Below are 26,799 nucleotides of genomic sequence, written 5' to 3'. Positions count from 1 at the left end.
CTGTACCACTGTAAACTCTCTAGTGTAGCCATGTGTGACAAAGTTGGGGGTTTTGGTAGTGTTTTACATGGATAGCAAGTATGTACCTCAGTTTCCCTTTGTGCTGCATGTTTAACAAGGTGGTGGGAGAGGGTTTGTTGTTGCAGAGGACCATCTATGACCTTGCCTAGCAGCCGGGACCCCAGACAACAACCTGGAGAAGGGGTATCCTAACAACTGGTGACCTGGTGACTAAGAGGTCTACTCTAGCTTGGTCGTCAGCTGGGTTTTGGCCAGTGGGAGTGTCATGGTATAATTCCCCACTCTGAACCTTAGCGTCCAAAAGATGGGGTACCAGCATGAATTCCTCTAAGCTCAATTACTAGCTTAGTACTTGTAGCGCTGCCACCAACCAGGAATTCCAGTGCCTGGTACACTCCGGTCCCCCCCAAAACCTTGCCCGGGGACCCCCAAGACCCAGTCCCTCTGGATCTTAACACAAGGAAAGTAAACCCTTTCCCTCACCGTTGCCTCTCCCAGACTTCCCCTCCCTGGGTTACCCTGGAAGATCACTGTGATTCAAACTCCTTGAATCTCAAAACAGAGAGGAAACTTCACCTTCCCCCCTCCTTCTCTCTCCCCCTCCCAGACTCTCCCTAACACAGAGAGAAAATGAACCTCTCTCCCCCTCTTCCCTCCTTTCTCCCCATCAATTCCCTGGTGGATCCAGACTCAGTCCCCTGGGATCTCACCAGAATAAAAAAACAATCAGCTTCTTAAACAAGAAAATCTTTCAATTAAAGAAAGAAAAAACAGTAAAAAATTATCTTTGTAAATTTAAGATGGAATATGTGACAGGGCCTTTCAGCTATGGACACTGGGAATACCCTCCCAGCCTAAGTATACAAGCACAAATTAAAATCCTTTCAGCAAAATACAAATTTGAACTCCTTCCAGCCAAATACACATTTGCAAATAAAGAAAACAAACATAGGCCTAACTTGCCTTATCTACCTAGTACTCACTATTCTGGACATATAAGAGACTGTATCAGAGAGATTGGAGAGAAACCTGGTTGCACGTCTGGTCACTCTCAGAACCCAGAGAGAACAACAACCAAATTCTAATAGCACACAAACAAACTTCCCTCCCCCAAGATTTGAAAGTATCCTGTCCCCTGATTGGTCCTCTGGTCAGGAAACAGCCAGGCTCACTGATCTTATTAACCCTTTACAGGCAAAAGAGATATGAAGTACTTCTGTTCTATTAACTCTTACTTATCTGTTTATGACAGGGAGGACATAGGGCTGACTAGAGAGGACTCCGGTGACCTGACCAATCAGTTCCAGCCACGGGGGAACAAAAGATGGAAGAGAGAGAGCCCCAGCAACCTGTTTACCTGGGATGAAAGACAAAGGACAGGGGAGAAGCTGTTGGGGATGATGATACTGGATGCCCAGCTAGAAAGCACAGGGCCCCAGGACTGGAGAGAGAGAGCAGGCAGAGCCCACCTGGATGCAGGGGAGACTTAGACGTTCTGTACTGAGGAAGGCCAGGCCTGAGGGCCCTGAGAATTTCCTATGCTGTGTTCAGATGCTCAATAAACCCTCTTGTTTTACACTGGCTGAGAGTTGCACCAGTCTAGAGAACAGGGTTGCATTATTCCTTCTGGAAGTGGAGACCCCGGGGGTCCAGAGTGAGTGGGCTCCCTGAAGGGGCCCATAGTGAGAGACAGGCATGCTAAGGCTCAGAGAGTTGCAGTTCCAGGAGGTGGAGGGGCTTAAACCAAAAAAGAGAGTGGACTCGCGAGAAGGGCTGTCACACTTGAAGGGGGTTCCCCCCAGGGACCATACGGGGCCAAGAGTGGGCACGACCTGTGAGTCTGTGACACCGTGTGTCATAGTATAATTCCCAAATCTGGACCTTAGCATCCAGGATAGGTACTAGCATAAAGTCCTCTAAGCTTAATTACCAGCTTAGATTCTGTAGCGCTGCCACCAATCAGGAATTTCCAGGGCCTGATACCCTCTGGTCCCCCAAAAACTTCCCTGGGGACCCCCAAGACCCAGATTCCTTGAGTCTCACAACAGAGGGGAAAAAAACATTTCCCTTCTCCCTCCTTTCCTCCTCCCAGATTATCCTGGCCCTGGGTACTCTAGGAGAGATAGACAGATTCCAGCTTCGTGAATCTAAACAAAGGGATTCCACCCTTCTCCCCTCCCTTCCCTCTCTCCTGGAGAGAGACACAGAGATAAACGCAGAGAGCAGGTTTTTCTTCCCTCCTCCCTTTCCTTTTTCCCACCAATTCCCTGGTGAGTGCAGACTCCCTTCCCTGGAGTCTTACAGAAGATAACCCCCAAAAAATCAGTGAGGTTGTAATAAAGAGGAAAACTTTGATAAAGAAGGAAAAAACATAAAAATTTGTCTCTGTAATCAAGATGGTAAATATTCAGGGTTTTTTAGCTTATAGACAATAGAAAGAAGCTTTCTCCAGCAGAAACACAATTTAAGCTACTTCCAGCAAGTACACATCTGCAAATAAAAAAAACAAGTTAAAAGACTATAACCACCTTTGGTACTTACTTACTATTCTGAATAGATAAGAGACTGTAGCAGGGAGATTGGCAGATACCTGGTTGCACCTCTAGTCCCGTCCAGGACCCTGAGAGAACAACGCACAAACCCAAAACCCACAAACAAAGGTTTCCCTCCACCCAGATTTGAAAGTATCTTGTCTCCTGATTGGTCCTCTGGTCACGTGTTGCAGGTCACTGTTTGTTAACCCTTTACAGGTGAAAGAGACATTAACCCTTAGCTATCTGTTTATGTCACCGTGCCTTAAATCTTCTTCTGTTCTTATGGACCTCTCTCCTCCTTCTCTCTCTTCACCCTCCCGGTGTTCTTTTCTCCTTCTTTTCTCTATCCCATACACTCACTTTTCATTTCTTTCTTTTTCCCCCTTTTCTCTCCTCATCTCTCACACCTTCCCTTCCCCATTCTCCCTGTCGCCTCAGTCACTCCTCTCTCTTTTTCTCCTCCTTTCAATGTAATTAAATTGGCAATGGGAGCCATTTCAAACTGGATGTAGGAGACCTTTCCATCCTTCTGAGCTCTTCTGCTTTCTCCCTTCTGCTCCCTCCCCTCACTTCCCCTCCTTTATCCCATTCCTCCCTTCCCCTCCTTATTTCTACACCTCTCCTCTCTCATTCTCCATAGTTTCTCCCCCATTACAAATTAAGGGCCTGGTCTCAAGGCTGTTTCCCAGTGACATCTGTGAATGCCAAAGTCAGTTTTTCTCTGAAGTAAAATAATTCCAGCCCCAGGACAGTACCACTGACTTCTGCCTTTCAGGGAGCCATAGTGCAGGAGACAACAGGGCCACAAGATGGACCCTTGGCTTGCCTGTCTGCGCGGTCAGAGACTCCTCCTTTCAATCCTGTCTCTCTTCATTATGGGCAATACTGAGCTGGGGACACGTATTTCAGATTAGAAAGCAGGATAATTTTCTAACAATGAGCTTGTTAGGCTGTTGGATTGTGGCACTCCACCAGTAGCAGCCAGCAGAGGAAGCTAGTACATGCTTTAGCACCTGTGACATAGTCCTCCCAGCAGGGGGCAGCGATGTATAGACACACAAGCCAGACCATGACCAGATGGGTTCTGCAGGGTTCAGTAATAAAAATAACCTCCCTGTACTCTCTGCTGACACTGGCGGGCTTATGGGGACCAAGAATAAGACATGCAGCCTTTCATCCCAGGTCACAGGTTTGATTTCACCCAGGCTGGAAGTTAGTGACTCTGGGGGCTATTCAGGGCTTTGGTCATATTCCATGTGTAGGTTTCTGAGTGCAGTGCAGTGAATCGCTCTCTAAAAAATTGTGTTATTTCTGATCCAGGCTTGTGGATGGACACAAAGAGCCTTAGAAACAGAGACACACAATGCACCCTGCTTTCACTTGACTGGCTGTACTTATGTAGAATTGATTTGACTTCAGTGAGGTTACTCCTCACTTACATCAGGAACAGTGAGAACAGAATAAGACCTAAAGAGAAAGAAAACTAGAAACATGCAGAGAGAGAGACACACAAATGGAAACCCAAGTGGGTGGGGCTGGAGGGTTTGTAGCCCTGTTGGCAGTTGGAGATCACTTGTTGTGTGTATTAGCCCATCCCCTTCACTCTCCCTAAGGGACAGACAGATGGTAACTCACATTATGGAAGAAACAGAACTGGGAGACACTACTGCAGGGGTATGGAGACATCTCCTCCCTGTACTGCTCATCTGGGTCCCAGGTACGGGCTGAGAAACACAAGGAATGGGGTTAGGGTAAAGAGGTGCAGAGTCCCATGTCCAGGGGACACATTCTCTTCTCTGAGACTGAGGGTGGAGGGGATGTCTGCTCCCCACATTTTATCTGCTGTGAGACCCTGGAAGGAATACAGAGCATTACTAAGGAGTGGGGGAACTAAAGCAAAAATACTCCTCCCAGTTGGGACACCCTTAGCATAGCCCCTACTGAGTCAGTGCATGAGAGCCTGAACTCATAGATAGGAGCAGCTCAGTGCAGATCCATTTGTTTGCTCACAGAAGTCACTGCTTTTGTTTCCTTTTCATCCTGTCTGCTCGTCACTCCCTCTGGGTTTCCAGTCATTCTTCTCTCTCTCTCTCTCTCTCTCGTTCTGTCCTCTCACTCTCTGCCCTCGGGGTTCTGTCATGTACTTTCCCATTTCCTTCCAGGTGTGGGCTCAGCGTATGTGGAGCAGCTGCCCTTCCTTACTGGGCACCAAGGACACTCCCTGGCTCTGCAGTGTACACTCAAACAGTCCAACTGTGACAGGATGTTCTGGTACCGGCAGCGGGAAGGCAGGGAGCTGGAGGGGCTCTTCTACTCTTATGGAGGCCAACTGGTGAATTTCACAGCCGAGCTCTTGACAGCCCAGAGGAGCGACAAAAACTGGGACCTAAAATGGAACAAACTTTCACTGTCAGATTCAGCTGTGTATTACTGTGCCTGCAGCACTGCACAGTGACACAGAGCCCTGAGACAGCCAGCAAAATCCCATAGAGACAGAGAGAGGGGAGGAAATAGAGGCAGCTATGTGTGCCTAGATGTTGGAAGGACAATGCAAGGATGCACTTCCAAGATGAAGTGTCTGGAACATACACTGTCTCCAGAAGGAATGTAAGGATCATCAGGAGCACCCACACCAGATCAGTGACCATGTTGCACACTTGAGATGTAATGGGCTCTATTAATAACAATGGGAGTTTTGCCCTAGTGGGACCAGGATTTCACTGTTGGTCTCTTGAAATTGGACATTGATCACCGGGGGGGGGGGGGGCGGCTCTAGCTTTTTTGCTGCCCCAAGCATGGCAGGCAGGCTACCTTCGGCGGCATGCCTGCGGGAAGTCCCCAGTCATGCAGATTTGGTGGCATGCCTGCAGGAGGTCCGCCGGTCCAGCGGCTTCAGCATATCTGCCGCCGAATTACAGCCAAATCTGCAGGACCAGCAGACCTCATGCAGGCAAGCTGCTGAAGGCTGCCTGACTGCCGCCCTCGCAGGGACCAACAGGGCGCCCCCCTTAGGGCCCCGCTGTTGATCACTATTACGAACACTTTTCTGTCTTCCTTGACATTTTCTTCCATTTCTTTCCTATTCTCTTTCATTCTCCCTTGCTATTCCCTGTGCTCCAGCTCTCTCACTTTCCATTTCTTTCTCTTCATTTTTTTTCTATTTCTTTAAATTAACCCCCCCAAATCCAGTTGCTGACCCAAGCCCTCGCCCTGTGGTTTGGTCTCACTGTGTCTCTGGGGACTGTTCTTACCTGACTGAGTCAGTTGAACGAGGCTCTGAGACTCACTGCCAAGGTCATTTATTTATTTGCCTTGTAGATGTACCCATGCTGTTTCTTGTTTCCTTCCAGGTGTGGGTTCCACCTACATAGAGCAGCCACCCTTCTTCACAGGGGTGTGCATCAGTGTCATTATATCATTGAAGCAACATCTCTGCAAATTGCTTTTATGCAGAAAAAGCCTAGGCCACAGGTACATGGAGCAGCAGCTACTGTTGTGGTAGGATGTGGAATGAGGTTAGACAGTACACAGAGTCAACTTCATTTAGCAATGCAGGGCTTAGAATATTACTGTGATCTGAGAGCTCCCTCGCAGACTCTCCACACACAGGACACTAGCCAGGTGTACTCTCTCCTATCTCCCTCACCCTGTCATCAGCTCTGCCGGCCAATCGCTAAAGGGAGCCATAATCACATGCACCAACCAGAGTGTTACACTAACATGCCCCAGACTTCTTAGTATCCTCATCACTTGATCGATAATTTGCTCAGAGAAATAACCATGAACCAGCTAGGTTTTTATTTAGGAATTCTGGGAAATGGACTGGAATAGCTATTCCAGAATGGCTCCCTGAGAGGACATTCTTATTCCAGAATAGCTATTGCCCTTCAAATTCACACTCTAGTTTATTGTGGAATAACTGCTGACAAAACCCTAGAGGTGATCTTCTTCTTCATGCTTTATCCTAATTTCCAGAAAACACACTGATGGGCTCCAGTACTAACACACATTCACAGAGAGATAATATAAACCTGTCCTTCTGATTATAACAATACTGTATTAAGCAATAAATATAATCCACGTTAAGTCATTCTGTGAATAATCCAGCCTCAGTACCTGAAACCCATTAAGCCTCAAGGGGTCACTTTAGTCACCTGTCAGGAGCTCCTGTCCATACCTTCTAGGTTATGTACCTTGCTACATGACATAAGTCGTCTCCTGTGATAGCATCTTCTCCCTCATCATTCCTGAGGAGAAATTCTCATCTCTGTGTTAGTGGCAAGAAGGCATAATCCAGGCAAAGGGGACAAGAGTCTCCAAGGGATTCATGAAACTAGCTGTCCAGGAAGCAGAGAGAGAAGAGGACATAGGCAGCCATAACTCTCTCCATAAAAGGACATCACCTTGCAGCAGCAGCTTCAGGCACCAGTGCTCCAAGCGCGTGCCCGGGGCAATAAGCCATGGGGGGCGCCCTGCCGGTCGCTGTGAGGGCGGCAGTCAGGCAGCCTTCGGCGGCGTGCCTGCGGGTGGTCCTGTGGAATCATCAGCAATTCGGTGGCAGGTACGTCGAAGCCACAGGACCGGTGGAATTCCCACAGGCAAGCCGCTGAAGGCAGCCTACCTGCCATGCTTGAGGTGGCAAAAAAGCTAGAGCCGCCTCTGCCACCTTGTTTCTCCTCCCACTGAGGAGAGTATTTGCTCTTCAACTTGCTTTCAACTTGAGGCGCTGAGAGGAGGAAACCCACAGTGTGGTGGGGACAAAGCTGGGGAAAGTTACCAGCATGTGGCAAAATCTTGTGCTTTCAGCACTGCTCCTCTGGGTCCCAGGTACAGTCTGAGTGACCATAGGAATGGGGTGAGACAGGCTGGCCCAGAATCCCAAGTTGGTTCCAAGTTGAGGGACACATTCTTGTCACTGAGACTGAGCTATGAAGAGATATTTGGAGACCACGTCTCATCTGCTTTGAGACACTGGGAGGAATTGAGAGAATCACCAAGGATCAGCGATTTATGGGTTAAAACACACCCACCTTAGACTGTCAGAACCGAGAGTGAATCCCATTTGGGAGATTCCTAATGCCTGTCCCGTCCCTTCAGTCCACAGGGAAGGCAAATCTCCGTAAAGAATATTGCACAAAGATCCCTGTTTGTTTGCACAAGCAAGGTCTTTTCCATTTTCTGTCTTTTTCTCCTTCTCATTTTTCTCTCTGTGTTTCTCTCTTTCAAAGTTTTTTCTCTCCCTCCCCCACCTCCCCATTTTCTGCATTCACTCATCCCTCATATTTCTGTCAAGTTTTTTTAATGCTTCTTTTCCAGGTATGGGGTCAGCCTGGGGATAGTAGGTGATTCATTCCCCACTTTGCTACCAGAGCATACCTGTTGAGGGGCCTGATAAAAGTCTGAGGCCCAGACATAGTGAAATGGACCAGCGCGGCTGAAGAAGTGTTTACAGATCTGAGGACTGCCCTTCATAGTAATCCAGTTCTTGTAGTCTTGTAGACTTTGAGAAAGAGTTTGTACTACAAACAGATGCCTCCAAGGTCAGATTGGGAGCCATACTTTTTCAAATGCTAGGAAAAGAAGAACATCCAGTACTGTTCCTTAGTAGGAAACTCCTGCCCAGAAAACAAAGGTATGCCCTAGTAGAGAAGGAATGCCTTGTTGTAAAGTTGGCCATGAAAACCCTATGCTGCTACCTACTTGGACAGAGATTTACCCTCATTACTGACCATGCCCCCCCTAAAATGGATGCACTGGAACAAGGAACAAAGTGCAAGGGTAACAAGGGGTGGGGGGGATCAGAGGAGGAAACAAACTGCTGCAAGGCTGGAGGCAGCAGGGAGCTAGGCTTCTCCAGTGTGAGAGACTGCGCTCCTCCCCATAGGGGAGACACCCTGTTTAGGGGAAGGACTGACACCTTAGGGCCAGCGACAGGACAACTCCTGCCCCAGTGAGGGGGCCAGGGAAAGGTATTCCCCTTTTGTTTCAGTGCATTATAGACTTTTTCCCTTTGTTTGGCTGAGGAGCACTCCTCAGGCCTGCCCTGAGGCCTTCTGGGAAGGCTCAGAGAAACAAACCCTGAAGAGGGAAGACAGACACACTCCACAGTGGAGGGCTGATTTACCCCTGGCCCTGTCCCTGCCAGAGGAAGAAACGGTAAGTCTGGTGAAGCAGAAAGGGTGCTTTTCCACATCTATTTTTACTTGGATAAAGTTTTCTTCTTCAGCTTTTCTCTTAAACAGTTGTGCGGCATTAATCTGACTGAGCACTGTTAAACTGCTTCTTCATTCCTCTCCAGAAGTGGTTGCACTTCAATACTGGCTGAGTGAATACTAGAATTACAGACTGTAAAGTGTTTTGAGACCCTTCCATCTGGAAGTTATTACAAAACTATGTGATGACTTTTGTTTCAGTAAGATTACTTGTTACCATGCAGTATACGTAAGCAGAGAAACAACCAAAGAACATTTACACAAACACAGTGTTGCATCAAACTCTATTTATTCCATAGAGTTGGAAAGTCTAATATATGGCTGAGGAAATGGGGTGTGGAAAATAGTACTGGTCACATGGCATGAGATCATCTCAGTTGGCAGCGATGGTATTTTGGATCCAGGAGACATAGTTGCACACTTTAGTATAGACCCCGGGATATCCTTTCTGTGCACAACCAATTCCCCAGGAGACAATCCCCTGCAGTGCCCTATTGCAGACTACTGGGCCACCGGAATCCCCCTGCAAAAAAGATTGTGAAATGGTGTTTAGCAGGCATTACAATCAAGAGGAGATTCTGCCTTTTTGACAAAGCAGCAGAGATACTAAGTCCTTCTGGTGGCTTATGGGAAAGTCTAGTAATGAGAGAGGCAGTTTGAGCGTGCAGATCTCATGTCAGCCTTGATATCACATTTTAAGTGAAAGGTGCTAGATGAAAAGCCCACAGGATGGGAATGTTATGTTTCTTCAGAGAGGAAGTATGGCACAGACAGCCTCACATAAGTCCCCCTGTCTCATGTTAATGTGGTGTGGACTGGAGACACTGTATCTAAGTGCCAAAAGGGAATTAGTTTTTCACGAGTTAGAGACAAAGGACAATCTGCTGGTTCTAAGTATTTGGCTGGGATTCAGGAGAAGTGAGTTGTGCTCATGGTTCTGCCAGGAACTTTCCAAGTCATCCACATACTGATTTGCAAGCTCCCTTGACCTCAAGACAAGTTGAGCTGAAAACTGGGCTATCGAATCATCCTGTGCTTCAGTGTCCCATCAGTACCTATGAATTGTGAGGATCAATCCATTCATGTGTTCTGTTTGGCTTGAATGTACATGATGATACATCCCTCAGAACAATCCACAGAGCCAACATTTCTAAAGTGGCCATTGATTTTGGATATCTCCACTTTGGGGACCCACCTTAAGACACCTTGATACTGATTTTAACGTATGCTAAGCACCTGCATCTTTTAAAGTCTTAAGTTGGGGAAGCAGATGTTCACCATCTCTGAAATCCAGGGTCAAGGTGTCTCAAGTCTGGCATCAAAAAGTGGAGGCATTCAAAATCCATGACTAATATTGAAAACTTTAGTCTAACTAACTAAATAAAAAACAGCCCTTGGCCTCTGCTGAGACTGCCAAGAATGGGGCCAAGAAGCACCACCAAAAATGGAGAGTTATGAGGTGAGGACAAGTTTCCAACTAGGAAATAGACCAAGAGTGAGCAACAAATCAGCCACCAACAGATTTCAGTCCTTCGGGCAATAACTAACCATGTGTGATGCCTATTTTGCAGAGGGTTGAATGGTGGTGGAGGGTAGAGACAAATGAGAGGTGTGTGGGAGCTGTTTTACCTGGCAGGAATCTTTGCCCCCCTCCAGGTATCCAATACAGATCATGTTGCTAGTGATTTCTCCTGGATAGGCACTGCTGCACTGGCTGGAGGACAGGACAGGAGCGTTTAGGCACTGCAGGAGGTCAGGGTAGTTAGCTACAAGAAAGAGGAGGCAAATTAATAATGGAAATCCTTGAATTCATTGTGAAATTACAGCTCATCTTTCAGTAACTGGAACAGTGCCCTCTCTCTAAGTGGCATTTCTATCCCCTTGTCTTTTTCTCCAGCAACTCCCAGCTTTCCCACAGGATCGTTATCATACCATAGGGACTCCCTTCCTCCAGAGGGATCAGAATCCATAAAAGGGGATTTGTTCAGACTGATCCATTGCACAGATTAAACTCTCTGGATTCCAGAAAATGGACAACCAATAGGACTAAGAAAAGAGCAGCACAAAGATCAGAGGAAACTAGTGAATTGAAAAGACCAGTTGGATCACTCTGAGCCAGCTTCTGCACTGGAGTCATGTGTGGAGTCATAGTGTAGCCTATGGATAAGTAGCCAGATACCCCAAGTAGATTTGGCTCATTCTGTCCATCCCTCTTCCTGCTTCCTAGGCTAGTGCAGGAGTTATAATGTAATAATCTTAAATTTGCACTAAAATATTTTGTCATCTTTAGAGGTGTGGATAAACCATTGAGTTCATTGATCTCAGGGGGAACTGTGGGATGCTCAGCAACCAGGGGCTGCTCCAGGCATCAGAGCAGTAGGCATGTGCCTGGGGCAGCGAGCCGTGGGGGGGCGGCCTGCCAGTTGCCGTGAGGTCCACTGGTCCCATGGTTGTGTCGGCAATTCAGCGGTGGATATGCCAAAGCCATGGGACCAGCTGATCACCGGCAGAAACGCCACCAAAGCTGCTTGACTGTGGACCGCCCACAGGCATGCTGCCAAAGGCTGCCTGACTGCCGTGCTTGGGGTGGCAAAGCAACTCTCAGGAACTGGCCCATTCAATGTCCCATATAATGGTGATGGAGGGTTTCCTCCTGAATATCATAGAGAAACAGGTTTAGTGCTTCAGCCTGCCCCATGCCAATAATAAAGAACAAGAGAAAATCAAGGATATTAGAAGAGAACATATTTAAATCAGATAAAGGTCCCCTGCTTTCCACAGGCTTTTCCCTTTGAGCCATGATGCCCCACATGGGTTCTCTCTTCAAACCATCTCCCCTACAAGTGCTCTCCCTTCCCCATACTGTCTTCCCTGGGGCCCACTACTGGGTCAATAAAGGTCTCCAGGGTCCTAGAGAAGCTTTACACTCCCACAGAGCACTCACTGCCACTGCTGAGGGTGTTGCCCCAGCCAGAGATCAGGCACTGGGTGCCAGCGGTCACACAGCTGGTTGGCAGGGCAATTGTGTTGACGTAAGAGTTGAGAGTTGCTGCACTGGCAAGCTTGATGAGCATGATGTCATTGTTCAGTGTCTGGGAGCTGTAGCTGGGGTGACGGATGACTTTGGATGAACTGATGAACTGCTCAGTGCCTTCACTGACTGCCAGGTTGTGTTCTCCAAGCCTCACCTGAATAGAGCTGGAAAAGAGGAAGGAATAACAGCATCCTCACCAGCATGGTCACCATCATTATTCATCATCATTATCATAACAACCCTCACCATCACTATGTATAGTACCACAACTATAGTTGCTGTCAACAACAGCACTAAGGTCTCTGTTGCTCTAGTTCAGCAGGTAGCTCTCTGGCTTTGAATTTGCACACCAGGATTTAGATTCATACCCAATCCATAGTGCAGGGAAGTCTTGGGAGCACTGCTTTGGCTGAAGCATGACATGGGGAGTGGGGAGAGGAGACCTGGGTGATATTCTGATTGGCCTACACCACTCTGCGCATGTCACAGAACTAGAGATGGTCAACATGGGGGACAAATTTCCACAAAAATTGTTTAAAATTGGTTCTTTTATTCTTTGAAAAATATCAACATTTGAAAATTCTGGTCAGTTCTATAGATATCTCTCCGTGCTTTATTTTTTTCTATTTCTAAAAATTGCTAATAATTCCTACCTCACAAGTTCTGAGGCTTAATCCAAGGGCTTTGACCTTCTCAGGCGAAGGTGCTGTAGAAGTGAAAAGTACTATTCTTTCTGGGGGGAAAAGGAGCTGAGTGGCAAGAAAGTCTGTGCTTTGAAGGAGACAGTACACTGAGCTCCTACCTACTCCTCTTTGGTGGGTTGCCAATGATGGCCCTGCAAGGCAGCACTGAAGAAGCAGTGGGTATTGCACTGTTTGAAGACCTGCCCCACAGTGGATATGTCTGATAACCTGGCATGTTGCAAATTAAAGATATAGAGGTGATTTACAGAAATAGTCTGGGAAAACCCTGGTGTCCCCATCAAACCATTCCCCCATCCCAACAGTCAATAAAACAGACTCTAACAAGACTGCAAGTGAGTTCTTAGAAAAGAACTGTGCCACATAGTCCCTGCACGACCACTGCATTGTCATCAGGCAAAGTGCTTTGGCATCCCAACAATGTGTATGGTGGTGGAGAGATGCCCATTTTGCTCTGCTCTGCTATTCATTCATTCATTGTTAGTCTATCACTCCACTTTTTGCAACATTGCTTCTTGATCCAACTCCCACAAAGCCAGTTTCGTCCCTAAGGAAAAAAAAGAGAATTCCAAAGAAACTACTAGATCTCTGTAGGGCATATTGATCTGGAGGGGTGAATCCAAGCTCAGGGATACATTATTGTGCTAGCATGCTAAAAGTAAGAGTGAAGCCATGGCAGTGCAAGTGGTGGGAGGGACTAGTAGCCCCAAGTATGTTCCTATGGGCTTGGATGAGTAAGTGCTTGGGAGTGGCTAATCCTTCCTACCACTCACACTGCTACAGCTACACTTTATTTTCAGCATATATTTCTTCTTGAGTTGGGAATCACACCTCCAGCTCAAAGTGCAGACATATCCATCAATGGTCACCAGGACCGGTGCCTCATGCTAGGGCATTAGATTCAGTACTAACTCAGAAAAAATGGTCACCCAGTACTGAATCATCACCTCATGCAGCACAGTATCCTCCTCTAATGCCAGGCTGCTGGAGCACTGCAGTCAGTACTGACGCAGAAACCAGAGCCTCTCCCTACCTCTTGAAGGACTCAGGCATTCCTTGACAGTCTCCCCTGACCTATGCTTAGTTAATCAAATGTGACACTCTCAGAACCAACAGGGGCATTAGGGCTGGAGAGGAAGCAGTAGTTTAATAGCACAAATATTTTCTACTCACGATTTGTAGCAGTGAGCGGCTGAGACAACCCATCTGCTGTTAATGAGGGCACCTCCACAGAAATGGTACCCAATGTTCAGGGATGCCTGGTAGGGCAAAGAGTTCTTTGAACAGGTGTAGCCTCCCACGATCTTGTCATCATCAGCATCATCGATGGGGAAGGCAACTGGGTGAAAGAGGAAGATATAAATTAATATCCATTATGGGAATCATGGAGCCAATCTGGATGAGGGGATTGGAAATGGGATCTGAAGCCTCACACTTTTAGAACACTGACTCTGCTTCAAGCTCAAACTAGTGGTGGCCGAAAGGTCTCCACACCTGATGGCTTTTTGATGGTTGCTCTATTGAATCAGGCTGTGGTACTGAAGCAGTCCAGCTTTTATTGCTCATGTGTCCATATTATAATCAAACACTGTGATAATTAGCCCGTGGCTGATAGTCTTAGCAGAGCGGTCAGAGTTTGTGCATGTTTGGAGGTCAAGGTAGATTGCACTAGTGTTGCCTTGACAATTTGGGGGATAAAATAGGACTTCACCCTCCAGCACTATGCAGTCTGGCACTTTTCATCACATCTAAACTTCACTGTAAAGTACAATAAAAAATGAACTTACCAGCTGCTCCCAGAAAAGCTACAACCAGGATGTATTTCATGGTCTACCTATGGATTCCAACACAACTATGTAAACTGGAGGAGGGCATTGCTGGGTATTTATCCTCCTGAACAGGCCTTATCTCCAGCCCAAGGATTTCATCAAAGGAAAATACGCAATGGAAAGTTTGAAAACCCAACTTTAGGTGTTTATCAGGCAAACAATTAAAAAAAAAACCAACCCCCAGAGTTAATCATAAACTTTCATCATTTGCACAGCTATTTTTAAAATTATTAAAAGAGTCAGCCTTCAATTTAAGAATTAAATGGGAGCTTTGGACAATTTTTCTTTGATCTGGGTAAATAGTGCACTAACAAAACCTGGAATAAAATCAAAGCTCAAAACCTTTTGAGATTCATCTGCCTTTCTAGAATGAATATTTTCTTTCCAGTAGTTAAAAGATCCTATAAATCAGAGTTGGAGAAGATCTTTTATTAGGTTGTTTCCTGTCCATGTCCTCTTCCTGGCCAATGCAGGTTTATTTTTATACAGTAGAACCTCAGAGTTACGAACACCAGAGTTACAAACTGACTGGTCAACCACACACCTCATTTGGAACTAGAAGTATGGAATCAGGCAGCAAAGACAAATAAAAAAGCAAATACTATACAGTACTGTGTTAAATGTAAGCTACTAAAAAAAGGGAACTTTTTAAAAAAAAAGATGACAAGGTAAGGTAACTGTTTCTGTGCTTGTTTCATTTAAATTAAGATGGTTAAAAGTAGCATTTTTCTTCTAAATAGTAAAGTTTTAAAGATGTATTAAATCAATGTTTAGTTGTAAACTTTTGAAAAAACCATAACATTCTGTTCAGAGTTACGAACATTTCAGAGTTATGAACAACCTCCATTCCCAAAGTGTTCGTAACGCCGAGGTTCTACTCTAATATACTATCCCTGTGGTGGTGATTTTCCCACTTCTAAAAACCCAGATTATGGGGCTTTCACAACTTCACTTTGGAGACAATTCTTCACTCTAATAAATCTCCCCAGACTCATCAATCTAGCCAAGTACTGCATCTCAGTTTGGATTTTTAAGATTTTTTTTAGCATGTTCTATAGAAATGTAACATTCCAATAAAAATATAGAACTCCCAATATAATAATGATAGTGATAAATTAATGAATGAGTAGGAAAGTAGGCAATCAGGTCCACCACACAGCTAGGAGGGAAACTGAAGGCAATGCCTTTTACATTGATAAAAGCATTTTAAAAATAATTAGCCTGTGGAGCAATCAGTTGCAATGTATTCTTGAAACACATTGCTAAGGTCCCAGTGCTGCCACCTTAATACCCTTTGAGTAATATCTTACTATATGAGTAGTCCCATTGATATCAGTGGGAGATGCTGCACTTTTGAAAACCAGGTCACTATTCTAGATGCCTAAGTATGGATTTGGAAGGTTAACCCTTGTGACCATTTTTGAAAATCTTGGTCAGTGCATCACTTGAGTCTCAGCATGCATTTAAGTTGATTTAGTAGGGTATATAGATAATAATAACAACACCCCCAAATCCCTGGCTCAAGTGAGCACTCATTTCTGCAAGGACACTGGCAACCAAAGATTAAAATGTTTGTTTACACAGCTGCCAACTACACTGAGTAAGCGCCTGACTTCCGTGGAATGACAGCAGGTGGTTGTTGGCTCAGGATAATCCCAGGTGATTGTTGGCTCAGGATAATCCCAGTTGGTTGTATACCTGGCCACACTCTAAGTTTTCATAGGACACTGAAAGTTCTGCTTTACTCTTGGTTTTCTGGTCAGGGCTGAGAGACCTGGTCTGGGGAAGGTATTTGGAAGGGAGGGGAGTTTAGAGTGGAATATTCCTAAGCCCCAAAAGTGAGTTAGGAGCACAACTATATTGTCCAAGACGAGCTCATCCTATGTTTGAGATTAATTGTGTAAGGTTGTAAATTTGTACCTCTGCATGGGGTTCCTTTTGGGCACTTTTTAAATCTAAACAAACAGAAAAGGATGAGAGGGTTTTTTTTTTAAAAGAAAAGGTTCTGTATCGACAGTAGCCATGATAAAAATTACCTGGGCCATCCAATCTCATGCTGCAAGATCTATGCTCATCACCAGCCAAGGCTGGTGCTGAGGCAGTTGGGAAAGGAAAGCATAATATTGTCCAATTTGATCCATTTGAGAGGTTTTATTTCCTCTCCCCCCGGAACATGAGGCATTGGCACAGGAACAGGATGCTGGACAAGATATTTCAGTGAGGCTCTTATTTTGTATCAGGTGTCTCCTGAGTATGTGCACTAAAGAACTGCTCCAGTAGAAAAGGTGTTGGGGGAACTGGGAAGGAGGAAGCTATTTTTGGACCATTGTACATTAGATCAACTCACCCTTGGTGTAGGTTCAACTTCTTTCACTTGGATAAGTTTTTCTCCTTGTGGCTGAAGTCTTATCTTATACTGGTTTGGATTCAGACAAATATCCCTTCAGATCAGTGTGCCTTGATAACTCCTTAGAGGATCTTTATAAATGCTCAAGTGAATCACTTTTCTTCCTTCTGGCCTGGGTTGTAACTTTCCTCATTTTGAGACTGTGCTTCTCCAATCAACTGTTTGGTCTCTCACTGAGATCCAAATCAGGAAAGTGACACTATATTTGTCCAGAATGAAACCAGCTACACTTACATGTACTGGTACAAGCAGCTCCAAGGAGAAGGTCCAAGGTTAATAGTCTGAAGTGTGCATGGGTCCGATGCTACTTAAGAGGAGGAGTGTAATGCACCCAAGTTTGCCAGCAAGTTAAAGAAGTATGGGATGAATGAATGGACTAGAAGGTGGATAGAAAGCTGGCTAGATTGTCGGGCTCAACGGGTAGTGATCAATGGTTCCATGTCTAGTTGTTAGCTGGTATCAAGCAGAGTGCCCCAAGGGTCAGTCTTGGGGCCAGTTTTGTTCAACATCTTTATTAATGATCTAGAGGATGCTGTGGACTGCACCCTCAGCAAGTTTGCAAATGACACTAAATTAGGAGGAGTGGTAGATATGCTGGAGGGTAGGGATAGGATACAGAGAGACCTAGACAAATTAGAGGACTGGTCCAAAAGAAATCTGATGAGGTTCAACAAGGACAAGTGCAGAGTCCCGCACTTAGGAAGGAAGAATCCCATGCACTGCTACAGACTAGGGACCGAATGGTTAGGCAGCAGTTCTGCAGAAAAGGACTTAGGGGTTACAGTGGATGAGAAGCTGGATATGAGTCAACAGTGTGCCCTTGTTGCCAAGAAGGCTAACAGCATTTGGGGCTATATAAGTAGGGGCATTGCCAGCAGATCGAGGGACATGATCATGCCCCTCTATTTGGCATTGGTGAGGCCTCATCTGGAGTACTGTGTCCAGTTTTGGCCCCCATACTACAAGAAGGATGTGGAAAAATTGGAAAGAGGCCAGTGGAGGGCAATGAAAATTATTAGGGCCCTGGAACACATGACTTATGAGGAGAGGTTGAGGGAACTAGGGTTTGTTTAGTCTGCAGAAGAGAAGAATGAGGGGTGATTTGATAACTGCTTTCAACTACCTGAAAGAGGGTTCCAAAGAGGATGAATCTAGACTGTTCTCAGTTGTAGCAGATGACAGAACAAGGAGTAATGGTCTCAAGTTGCAGTGGGGGAGGTCTAGGTTGGATATTAGGAAAAACTTTTTCACTAGGAGGGTGGTGAAGCACTGGAATGGATTACCTAGGGAGATGGTGGAATCTCCTTCCTTAGAGGTTTTTAAGATCAGACTTGACAAAGCCCTGGCTGGGATGATTTAGTTGGGGATTGGTTCTGCTTTAGAATAATAGAATATCACGGTTGGAAGGGAACTCAGGAGATCATCTAGTTCAACCCCCTCCTCAAATTAGGACCAATCCCCAGACAGATTTTTGCCCCAGATCCCTGAATGGCCCCCTCAAGGATTGAATTTACAACGCTGGCTTTTGCAGGCCAATGCTTAAACCACTGAGCAGGGAGTTGGACTAGATGACCCTCAGCTGTCCCTTCCAACCCGGATATTCTAGGATTTTATGATTTCCAGTCACTAGACCCAATACCAGGATCTCTTCTGTGAGCATTGTGGATCAGAGAATCCAGGATTCAGCCAACTACTTCTTTGCTGCCAATGAGCACACGGTGCTGTGAGGAGATCAGCAACTCATTCAAAAACTTGCTCTGCCCATGAGACACATCCAACAATAATGGATTAGAGAGCAAGCGAGAGAGAGAGAGAGAAAGAGAAAGACATTGTGAGGTCAAAGCATAACTAGATTGAATGACTAACACCAGAGGCAAAATTAAAGACTAATGTCGGGGGGCGGGGGGGGCTTAAGAATGACTCTATAGCCTTGTGGTTAGAGCCCTCACCCAAGATGTGAGTGTGATGGTTTGAATCACAGTAACCCCCTTGGGAGCTGCCAATGGATGTGCCAAGACTACTTCGGCCCGTCAGCTCAGGACCCCAGCACACTGACTTGCTGAGCCAGACATGCCAGTCTGCTCCAACATAGACCCAGGGTCTGAATTACTTGCTCCAAAGCTGCAGACTTGACTGAAAGCAGCTAACAGAACTCCCAATAGGGTGTAAACCCAAATAAATCCATTTCACCCTGTATAAAGCTTATACAGGGTAAACTCATGATTTTTTCACCCTCTATAACAGTAATAGAGAGATTTGCACAGCTGTTTGCCCACCCAGGTATTAACACATACTCTGGGTTAATTAACAAGTAAAAGGTGATTTTATTAAATACAGAAAGTAGGATTTAAGTAGTTCCAAGTAGTAACAGACAGAACAAAGTGAGTTACCAAACAAAATAAAATAAAACACACAAATATAAGCTTAATACAGTAATACAATTGAGTACAGGTAATATCTCACCCTGTAAGATGGTTCAATATGTTTCTTTCATAGACTGGATGCCTTCCTAGTCTGGGCACAATCCTTTCGCCTGGTACACCCCTTGTTCCAGCTCAGGTGGTGGCTCATGATGGCTCCTCCTTTATTCTGTTCCACCCATTTATATATCTTTTGCATAAGGCAGGAAACCTTTGTCCCTCTGGGTTCCCACTCCCTTTCTCAATGGAAAAGCACTAGGTTAAAGATGGATTCCAGTTCAGGTGATATGATCATATGTCACTGTAAGGCTTCATTACCCACTTGCTAGCACACACGTATACAGGAAGACTTACAGGTAAAACACACCCATCTGCAGACAGTTGTCCTGGTTAATGGGAGACATCAAGATTCCAAACCACCATTAATGGCCCACACTTTGCATCATTACAACAGGATCTCAGAGTTATAGTTCATATTTCTAGTTTCAGATACAAGAGTGGTACATTTATACAAATAGGATGATCACACTCAGTAGATTATAAGCTTTGTAATGATACCTCACAAGAGACCTTTTGTATAAAGCATATTCCAGTTACATTAGTATATTTTCATAAAATCATATAGAGTGCAATGTCACAGTGGGTGACCCTGGTTCAAATTCTTCTGCTCCAATAACTCTTTCATAATTTATCCACAGTGCAACAGCTTTAATGGGAGAAAATGAGGGAGCCCCACAACCGAATATCCTATAGCCCAGTGGTTAGATCAAACACTGGAGAGGTTGGATATCCCTGTTCATATAGATTCTCCCCTTCTGACAGAGAGGGAGGAATTGAACATGGGTCTCCTACATCCCAGGTGAATGCTCTAAACACTGAAACAAAAGTTAAAAGGTGGGCAACACCAGCTACTCTGGACCTTTTGTATGGAGTAGCACAGCTACTGGACAAGGCCCTGCATAGTCTTCCAGTAGTTTGTGAATTGCTCTGGGGCTTATGTGAGAGATAGACTTCTGGGTGCCAAAAGTAAGGCAGCTATGCTCATGGTGAGAGGCAAAAACATAGGAGATGCAGAGATTATAAAAAGCTCCCACATTTCTCTAGTGCCCTTCTTCCTCCTGACAGAACTCAAAAGATGTTGCATTCTAACTCTAGGGAATTATCACCTGTCACTGAAATGAAACCAGTGCTGTGGTGGAACATGGCAGCTGTCCTTTGCTATAAAACAGTAACATGATGAGAGAAGTGAGGACTGACTGACTTCTCTAGATCACTCTTGCAGTTTCAGTAAGAGGAGTAGAAATAGATCACAACTTGGCAAGGACATTGACAGAGCAGAAAACTGACATTTCCCCAAATCCTCACAAGACTATGCAACCCTAACAACAAAATATTTACATTGATCAATCTGAAGCAGCAGGAGGATTTGTGCAGTGAGAAATGGGCCTAAGCAACATATTTTGGATCAGAATTTCTGGCCATCACTGTCACGGAGTCCCCGGGTGATGCTCTGGAACTGCTCCCCACAAAGCCAGTCAGGACTTTGGAGAGCCTCCTCTCCTTTGGAGCAGACTATCTTTAGGGCAGGAAGCTCACATGTAGCATTCAGCATGTGCCCCTCTGTGTGCTTCCCACAGCGAGTCCACTCAGTCGGGGTCCTGGGGAAGCCAAAGGGTCCTGCACCCTTACCTTGCAGTCAGACTGACGATCAGCCAGCCAGTAAAACAGAAGGTTTACTTAGACGACAGGAACACAGTGGAAAACAGGTCTTGCCAGTACAGACAACAAGACCCCCCGTTAGTTAGGTCCATCTGGGGCCCCAGGGAGGCCACAGTCCCTCTGGGAAGCCCGAGCCTCCTCGGGGCTCCCCTCCATTTTCCAGCCAGCTTCCAAAAAACTCCCAAACTCCCTCCAGCCCCTCCTCTCTGGGCTTTGTCTCTTTCCTGGGCCAGGAGGTCACCTGATCTCTCTGTCACCAACATCTTTAGCATCCCCTTGCAGGGGGGAAGGGCCTGGTGATTAGTTGCTAGGTGACAGAGGGTCGTCCAGAGCTGATGCCTCCACATAGTATTCAGAGGGAATATTAAAACCAGTCCCACTTCATCACAATCACATTTCTGGGCTGTTTGGATCCAGGCTTTGAGTTCTGTCCAGAACAGAATGAGAGACAGCTGCAAAATTCTGATCCAGATAAGAGTCAGCTTTACTACCTCCAGTAGTGGCTCTGCCTTATGAACATCAGCTTCTCCTCCTTTTGCAGTTTCACAGAACTTTGGCATTTTAAGATTACACAGCACATTGTTCAATGAAAATGACCACTCTGGCTTGTCTTTGCTGCAGATGCCATGTGGAAGGCATTTGGTGTCTTCTTTGGCTTCCAGCTGCTGGCAGGTAAGAAACTGTCTCTGACAAATGTTTTGACTCCAGGATGGTACAGCTTTACTTTAGTGTCTGAGATGGGAAGCAGAATGTGGGGAGGAGGGTGTGATGCTCTGTACCTCAGGGGAAGACCCTTCTCCCCCATGTTCATCCTTATAATATGATTGTGTGGTATCCAAGGAAAAGTGTTTGTCATGTCAGGCATCTTCAGAAGGCTCTCGATGTACTGAGCATTGTTGTAATAATAATGTTACAGTAGTGTTATAGGTTGTAATTTTATGTATATAGTTATGATGCTGAAAATGTGTCCTTGTGGCTTAAAACAAGCCTGGGCAAAAATTCTCCAAGAGCAGAGGGACAGTCCACACCTCATCAGGGCATATATGGGACAAACCTAGCCCAGCCTCACAGGAACAAGGGACACTGGCCTACGCAGCAACAAAGAGTCTGTTGGACTCTCGAGTGAGTCACCTGCCTTCCCTTGGTCAGTTTGGGACTAAAATAACATAATGCTCACCCGACTCTGAGGGGAGTTGGGGGGAAAAGCCAAGAGGGAAGAAAGAACATGATAAAAGGGAGAGACATTTGCCATGCTTCCACCTCCGTCTACAGACACCATCACCAAGTGACTGAAGCGCTGATCAAAGGGGAGAGCCTAGCTGAAGGGCAACCAGCCTGCCTGTGGTGAGAAGCATCTGAGTTTGTAAGGGCACTGAAAGTGCTAAAATCAGCTTAGAATGTGTTTTGCTTTTATTTCATTTGACCAAATCTGACTTGTTGTGCTTTGACTTATAATCACTTAAAATCTATCTTTGTGGTCAATACATTTGTTTGTTTATTCTACCTGAAGCAGTGTGTTTGGTCTGAAGCATGTCAGAGACTGCCCTTGGGATAACAAGCCTGGTACATATCAATTTCTTTGTTAAATTGACAAACTCATATAAGCTTGCAGTGTCCAATGGACATAACTGGACACTGCAAGACAGAGGTTCCTAGGGCTGTGTCTGGGACCGGAGATATTGGCTAGTGTCATTCAGTTGCAATTAGCTGGGAGAAGCTTACACGCCAGAGACTGTGTGTCAACAGCCCCGGAGTGGGGATTCTCACAGCAGAGCAGAGTAAGGCTGGCTCCCAGAGATGAGGATTGGAGTGACCTAGCAGATCACAGGTCCAGATAACACCAGAGCAGAATGTCACATATTGGCTAGTGTCATTTGGTTGCACAATCCAAGGAGCAGCTTACATGCCAGAGGCTGTGCATGAACAGCCCAGGAGCGGGGGTTCTCACAGCAGAGCAGGGTAAGGCTGGCTCCCAGAGTCAAGGATTAGAGTGATCTAGCAGATCACCGGTCTGGATAACACCAGGGGAACATCACAGAGTGTATTTGTTGCAAATGATGGAAGCTTCAAAGGAGAAGGCTCCAGTACCAAACTGTCAAGAACACATGAAGGGAGAAAGGGAGAAAACCTTTGTTAGATAAGTGGAGGAAGCAGGGAGGGATACAAAGGAGCTGCTTCCAGATAGCAGGAACTGCACAGGAGTGGGCTTATGTACCAACTGTGGTAAGGTTTTGTGAAGTGACAGAGGTTAGGCCATTGATTGAAGGTGGGAGAGAGCAGTATAAACGTAAGGTCAGTGAGGTGATTAGATCAGTTCATGGAGGCATTTAAAATCAAAGAAGGAGTTTTGGAACTGGATCCTGAAATGTACGTAGACCAGGTGAGGTGTGTTCCATCCTTCATGGCCCTCATTCACCTGTCCCCTCCACTTTCCTTTGCAGGTCTTTGCAGTGGGGTGATTGTGATGCAGAAGGAGAAGTTTATAGCCATCCAGAATGGGAGCAAGGCAAGAATCCCATGTGACAGATCCAACTATAATGTCCAGTGGTGTCAACAGAAAGGTGCAGAAAGGCAGCTGCAGTTTGTAGCCACTTCCATAGGTGGGAATTCAGGAGAACTAGAACAGTTCAAAACCTGATACAACATGATGTAGCCAGCAACACCGACCAGCTCAGCCTAGGGATGTTTGAAGATACTGCAGTATATTTCTGTACAGCTAGTAGAGCAAAATGAGAACTTTGTGCCTCACATTTGTGCAATAACCCACCAGTGCTGTTCACCTCATGTCCCTCACAACTCACACACCTCAGGCCCAGCCACACACAGAAATGGTGTGACAGGGCACAGAGATGTCATGTTGACTCTAACAGTGGTGAAAAGTGCCTGATCATCAACCCTGGAAGCCAAGTCCTTTAGTTAGCCAGAGGCAGAGGCAGAGCAGTTCAAGCTTCCTTTCCCCAAACATACTCCCACATGAACATGCTGCGCAGTTGCTGACCTGAGGGCACCACAGCTACAAGGGAGAGAGTCATTTGCCAGGTGTAGTACAATGACATCTTGGCTCTGCTCCCACATCTACCACTGACTTGCCCTCCCTGTGCCTCTGATTCACCTTGTAAAACAGAACAAATGATGCTCACCTACCTTTGGAAAGTGCTTGGAGATGAAATCTGCTAAGTGTTCATTAGCAGTGATGGAGTAAATTCAGTCTATGGGACATTCAGCCTTTGGCCAACTAGTGAAGGGGACTCCGCTTTATGGACACCTGTCCCAGTTGGAAATGGGCTGAGAGCCAGCGAATGGTTTCACATAGTCTGAAAGACTGTAATGATGTAGGTGACAACTGACATGGGTGCAGGTAGACATTAGTGAGCTAGAGATGAACGGTTTACAAAACCTTTCTCAATCTTTCTGCCCCCACAGATCGTTGCCCCAATATATGCCTACCTTTGAATCATAGAATCATAAAATGACAGGGATGGAAGGGACCTCGGGAGGTCATCTAGTCCAACCCCCTGCTCAAAGCAGGTCCAACAGCAACTAAATCATCCCAGCCAGGGCTTTGTCAAGCCTGATCTTAAAAACCTCTAAGGAAGGAGATTCCACCATCTCCCTAGGTAACCCATTCCAGTGCTTCATCACCCTCCTAGTGAAAAAGTTTTTCCTAATATCCAACCTAGACCTCCGCCACTGCAACTTGAGACCATTGCTTCTTGTTCTGTCATCTGCTACAACTGAGAACAGTCTAGATCCATTCTCTTTGGAACCCCCTTTCAGTTAGTTTAAAGCAGTTACCAAATCACCCCTCATTCTTCTCTTCTGCAGACTAAACAAACCCTAGTTCCCTCAACCTCTCCTCATAAGTCATGTGTTCCAGGGCCCTAATAATTTTCATTGCCCTCCGCTGGCCTCTTTCCAATTTTTCCACATCCTTCTTGTAGTATGGGGGCCAAAACTGGACACAGTACTCCAGATGAGGCCTCACCAATGCCAAATAGAGGGGCATGATCATGTCCCTCGATCTGCTGGCAATGCCCCTACTTATATAGCCCCAAATGCTGTTAGCCTTCTTGGCAACAAGGGCACACTGTTGACTCATATCCAGCTTCTCATCCACTGTATCCCCTAGGTCCTTTTCTGCAGAACTGCTGCCTAGCCATTCGGTCCCTAGTCTGTAGCAATGCATAGGATTCTTCCTCCCTAAGTGCGGGGCTCTGCATTTGTCCTTGCTGAACCTCATCAGATTTCTTTTGGCCCAATCCTCTAATTTGTCTAGGTCCCTCTGTATCCCATCCCTACCCTCCAGTGTATCTACCACTCCTCCCAGTTTAGTGTTATTTGCAAACTTGCTGAGGGTGCAGTCCACACCATCCTCCAGATCGTTAATGAAGATATTGAACAAAACTGGCCCCAGTACCCACCTTTGGGACACTCTGCTTGATACAGGCTGACAACTAGACATGGAGCCATTGGTCCCTACCCACTGAGCCCGACAATCTAGCCAGCTTTCTATCCACCTTCTAGTCCATTCATCCAGCCCATACTTCTTTAACTTGCTGGCAAGAATACTGTGGGAGACTGTATCAAAACCTTTGCTAAAGTCAAGGAATAACATATCTACTGCATTCCCCTCATCTACAGACCCAGTTATCTCCTCATAGAAGGCATTTAGCTTAGTCAGGCATGACTTGCCCTTGGTGAATCCGTGCTGACTCTTCCTGATCATTTTCCTCTCTCTAAGTGCTTCCCCAACTAATTCTTCCCTGTTTGTAAGCAGCAGGTCAAGAAGAGCTCTGCCCCTAGTTGGTTCCTCCAGCACTTGCACCAGGAAATTGTCCCCTACACTTTCCAAAAACTTTCTGGATTGTCTGTGATCCACCAGATATCAGGGTGATTGATGTCTCCCAAGAGAACCAGGGGCTGTGATCTAGTAACTTCTGTTAGTTGCTGGAAGACAGCCTCATCCACCTCATCCCCCTGGTCTGGTGGTCTATAGCAGACTCCCACCACGACATCATCCTTGTTGCTCACACTTCTAAACTTAATCCAGAGATGCTCAGGTTTTTCTGTTGTTTCATACTGGAGCTCTGAGCAGTCATATTGCTCTCTTACATACAATGCAACTCCCTCACCTTTTCTGTCCTTTCTCAACAGTTTATACCCATCCATGACAGTACTCCAGTCATGTGAGTTATCCCACCAATATCCAACCTAAACCTCCCCCACTGCAACTTGAGACTTGTTCTATCATCTGCCACCACTGGGTGACAGGATGTGGAAGCTGTGGCATGTACATTATCCTGCAGTGGATACCCAAGAAGAGCTTTGTTTGTATGAAAGTCTCACTGATAGAGTTCGTGAAAGAGACGATCCAAGGTTTGGAGATGCAGGTGGAAACTATGGTTGAGTTTCGAAGGGGATTCAAGGAGATGATGGAGGGAAGATGAAAGGAGGCTGAAGGAAAAACCCAAGAATTGCAGATGCAAGTTGGACTGAAGAACTCTGAGGGGAGACTGTTGGATGAGGAAAGTGGCCAGTGAAAGCATGTAACTGTGAGAACCAGGCAAAGGAAAAGACCGGCCAGTGAAGGAGAAATGGAGCTCAGGAACAGGTTTGCTGAGTGGAGAATGAAGAAGGGGCACAGCAGGCAGTAACAGAAGGTGGGAAGGCAAGGAAGAAGAGGAAAGCAGGTAGTCCTACAAAAAGAGCGGAAGAATCATTGGAGATACTCAGAGCCGTTGGAGAATAGAGGATGACTCATGGAAGATTGCAACTGAGAACAAAAGACAAGAGGACTTGCAGCCAGAAAGAACATGATGGAGGAGGCTGGAGAATCACCCCATCACCAGGAAGAGGCAGGTCTATGTGACTGATGACTCACTACTAAGAAGAACAGACAGGCCTGTCACTAGAGCTGATCTG

At 46.0% G+C, this 26,799-nt stretch overlaps 1 protein-coding gene and 1 gene segment (V, D, J or C); one reads left to right on the top strand and one right to left on the bottom strand.

Moving 5' to 3' along the window:
- Positions 1-26,799, top strand: part of LOC115636523 — a 448,049-nt gene that overhangs the window by 269,503 nt on the left and 151,747 nt on the right.
- LOC115647826 (trypsin I-P1-like) lies at positions 9,141-18,398 on the bottom strand. The gene is made up of 6 exons (XM_030554662.1): positions 18,378-18,398; positions 16,973-17,042; positions 13,676-13,841; positions 11,712-11,965; positions 10,397-10,533; positions 9,141-9,290 (listed from the first exon to the last, which is right to left on the bottom strand). The coding sequence occupies exons 1-6, from the start codon at positions 18,396-18,398 to the stop codon at positions 9,141-9,143; spliced, it is 798 nt and encodes a 265-aa protein (XP_030410522.1).

Source organism: Gopherus evgoodei, chromosome 1, assembly GCF_007399415.2.
Source record: "Gopherus evgoodei ecotype Sinaloan lineage chromosome 1, rGopEvg1_v1.p, whole genome shotgun sequence".
NCBI classification, from domain to species: Eukaryota; Metazoa; Chordata; order Testudines; family Testudinidae; genus Gopherus; species Gopherus evgoodei.
Note: the sequence above shows the minus strand (reverse complement) of the source record. Positions and strands in the feature narration are given on the sequence as shown.

Excerpts from the sequence above, each read along its gene's own strand:
- LOC115647826 (XM_030554662.1), bottom strand. The coding sequence starts at position 18,398 with ATGCTCACAGAAGAGATCCTG. Across the intron at positions 13,842-16,972 it reads AGCTGCTTGTACCAGTACAT|TTGCCTTCCCCATCGATGAT; the intron begins GTAAGTGTAGCT and ends TCTTTCACCCAG. Across the intron at positions 11,966-13,675 it reads GCCGCTCACTGCTACAAATC|CTCTATTCAGGTGAGGCTTG; the intron begins GTGAGTAGAAAA and ends CCTCTTTTCCAG.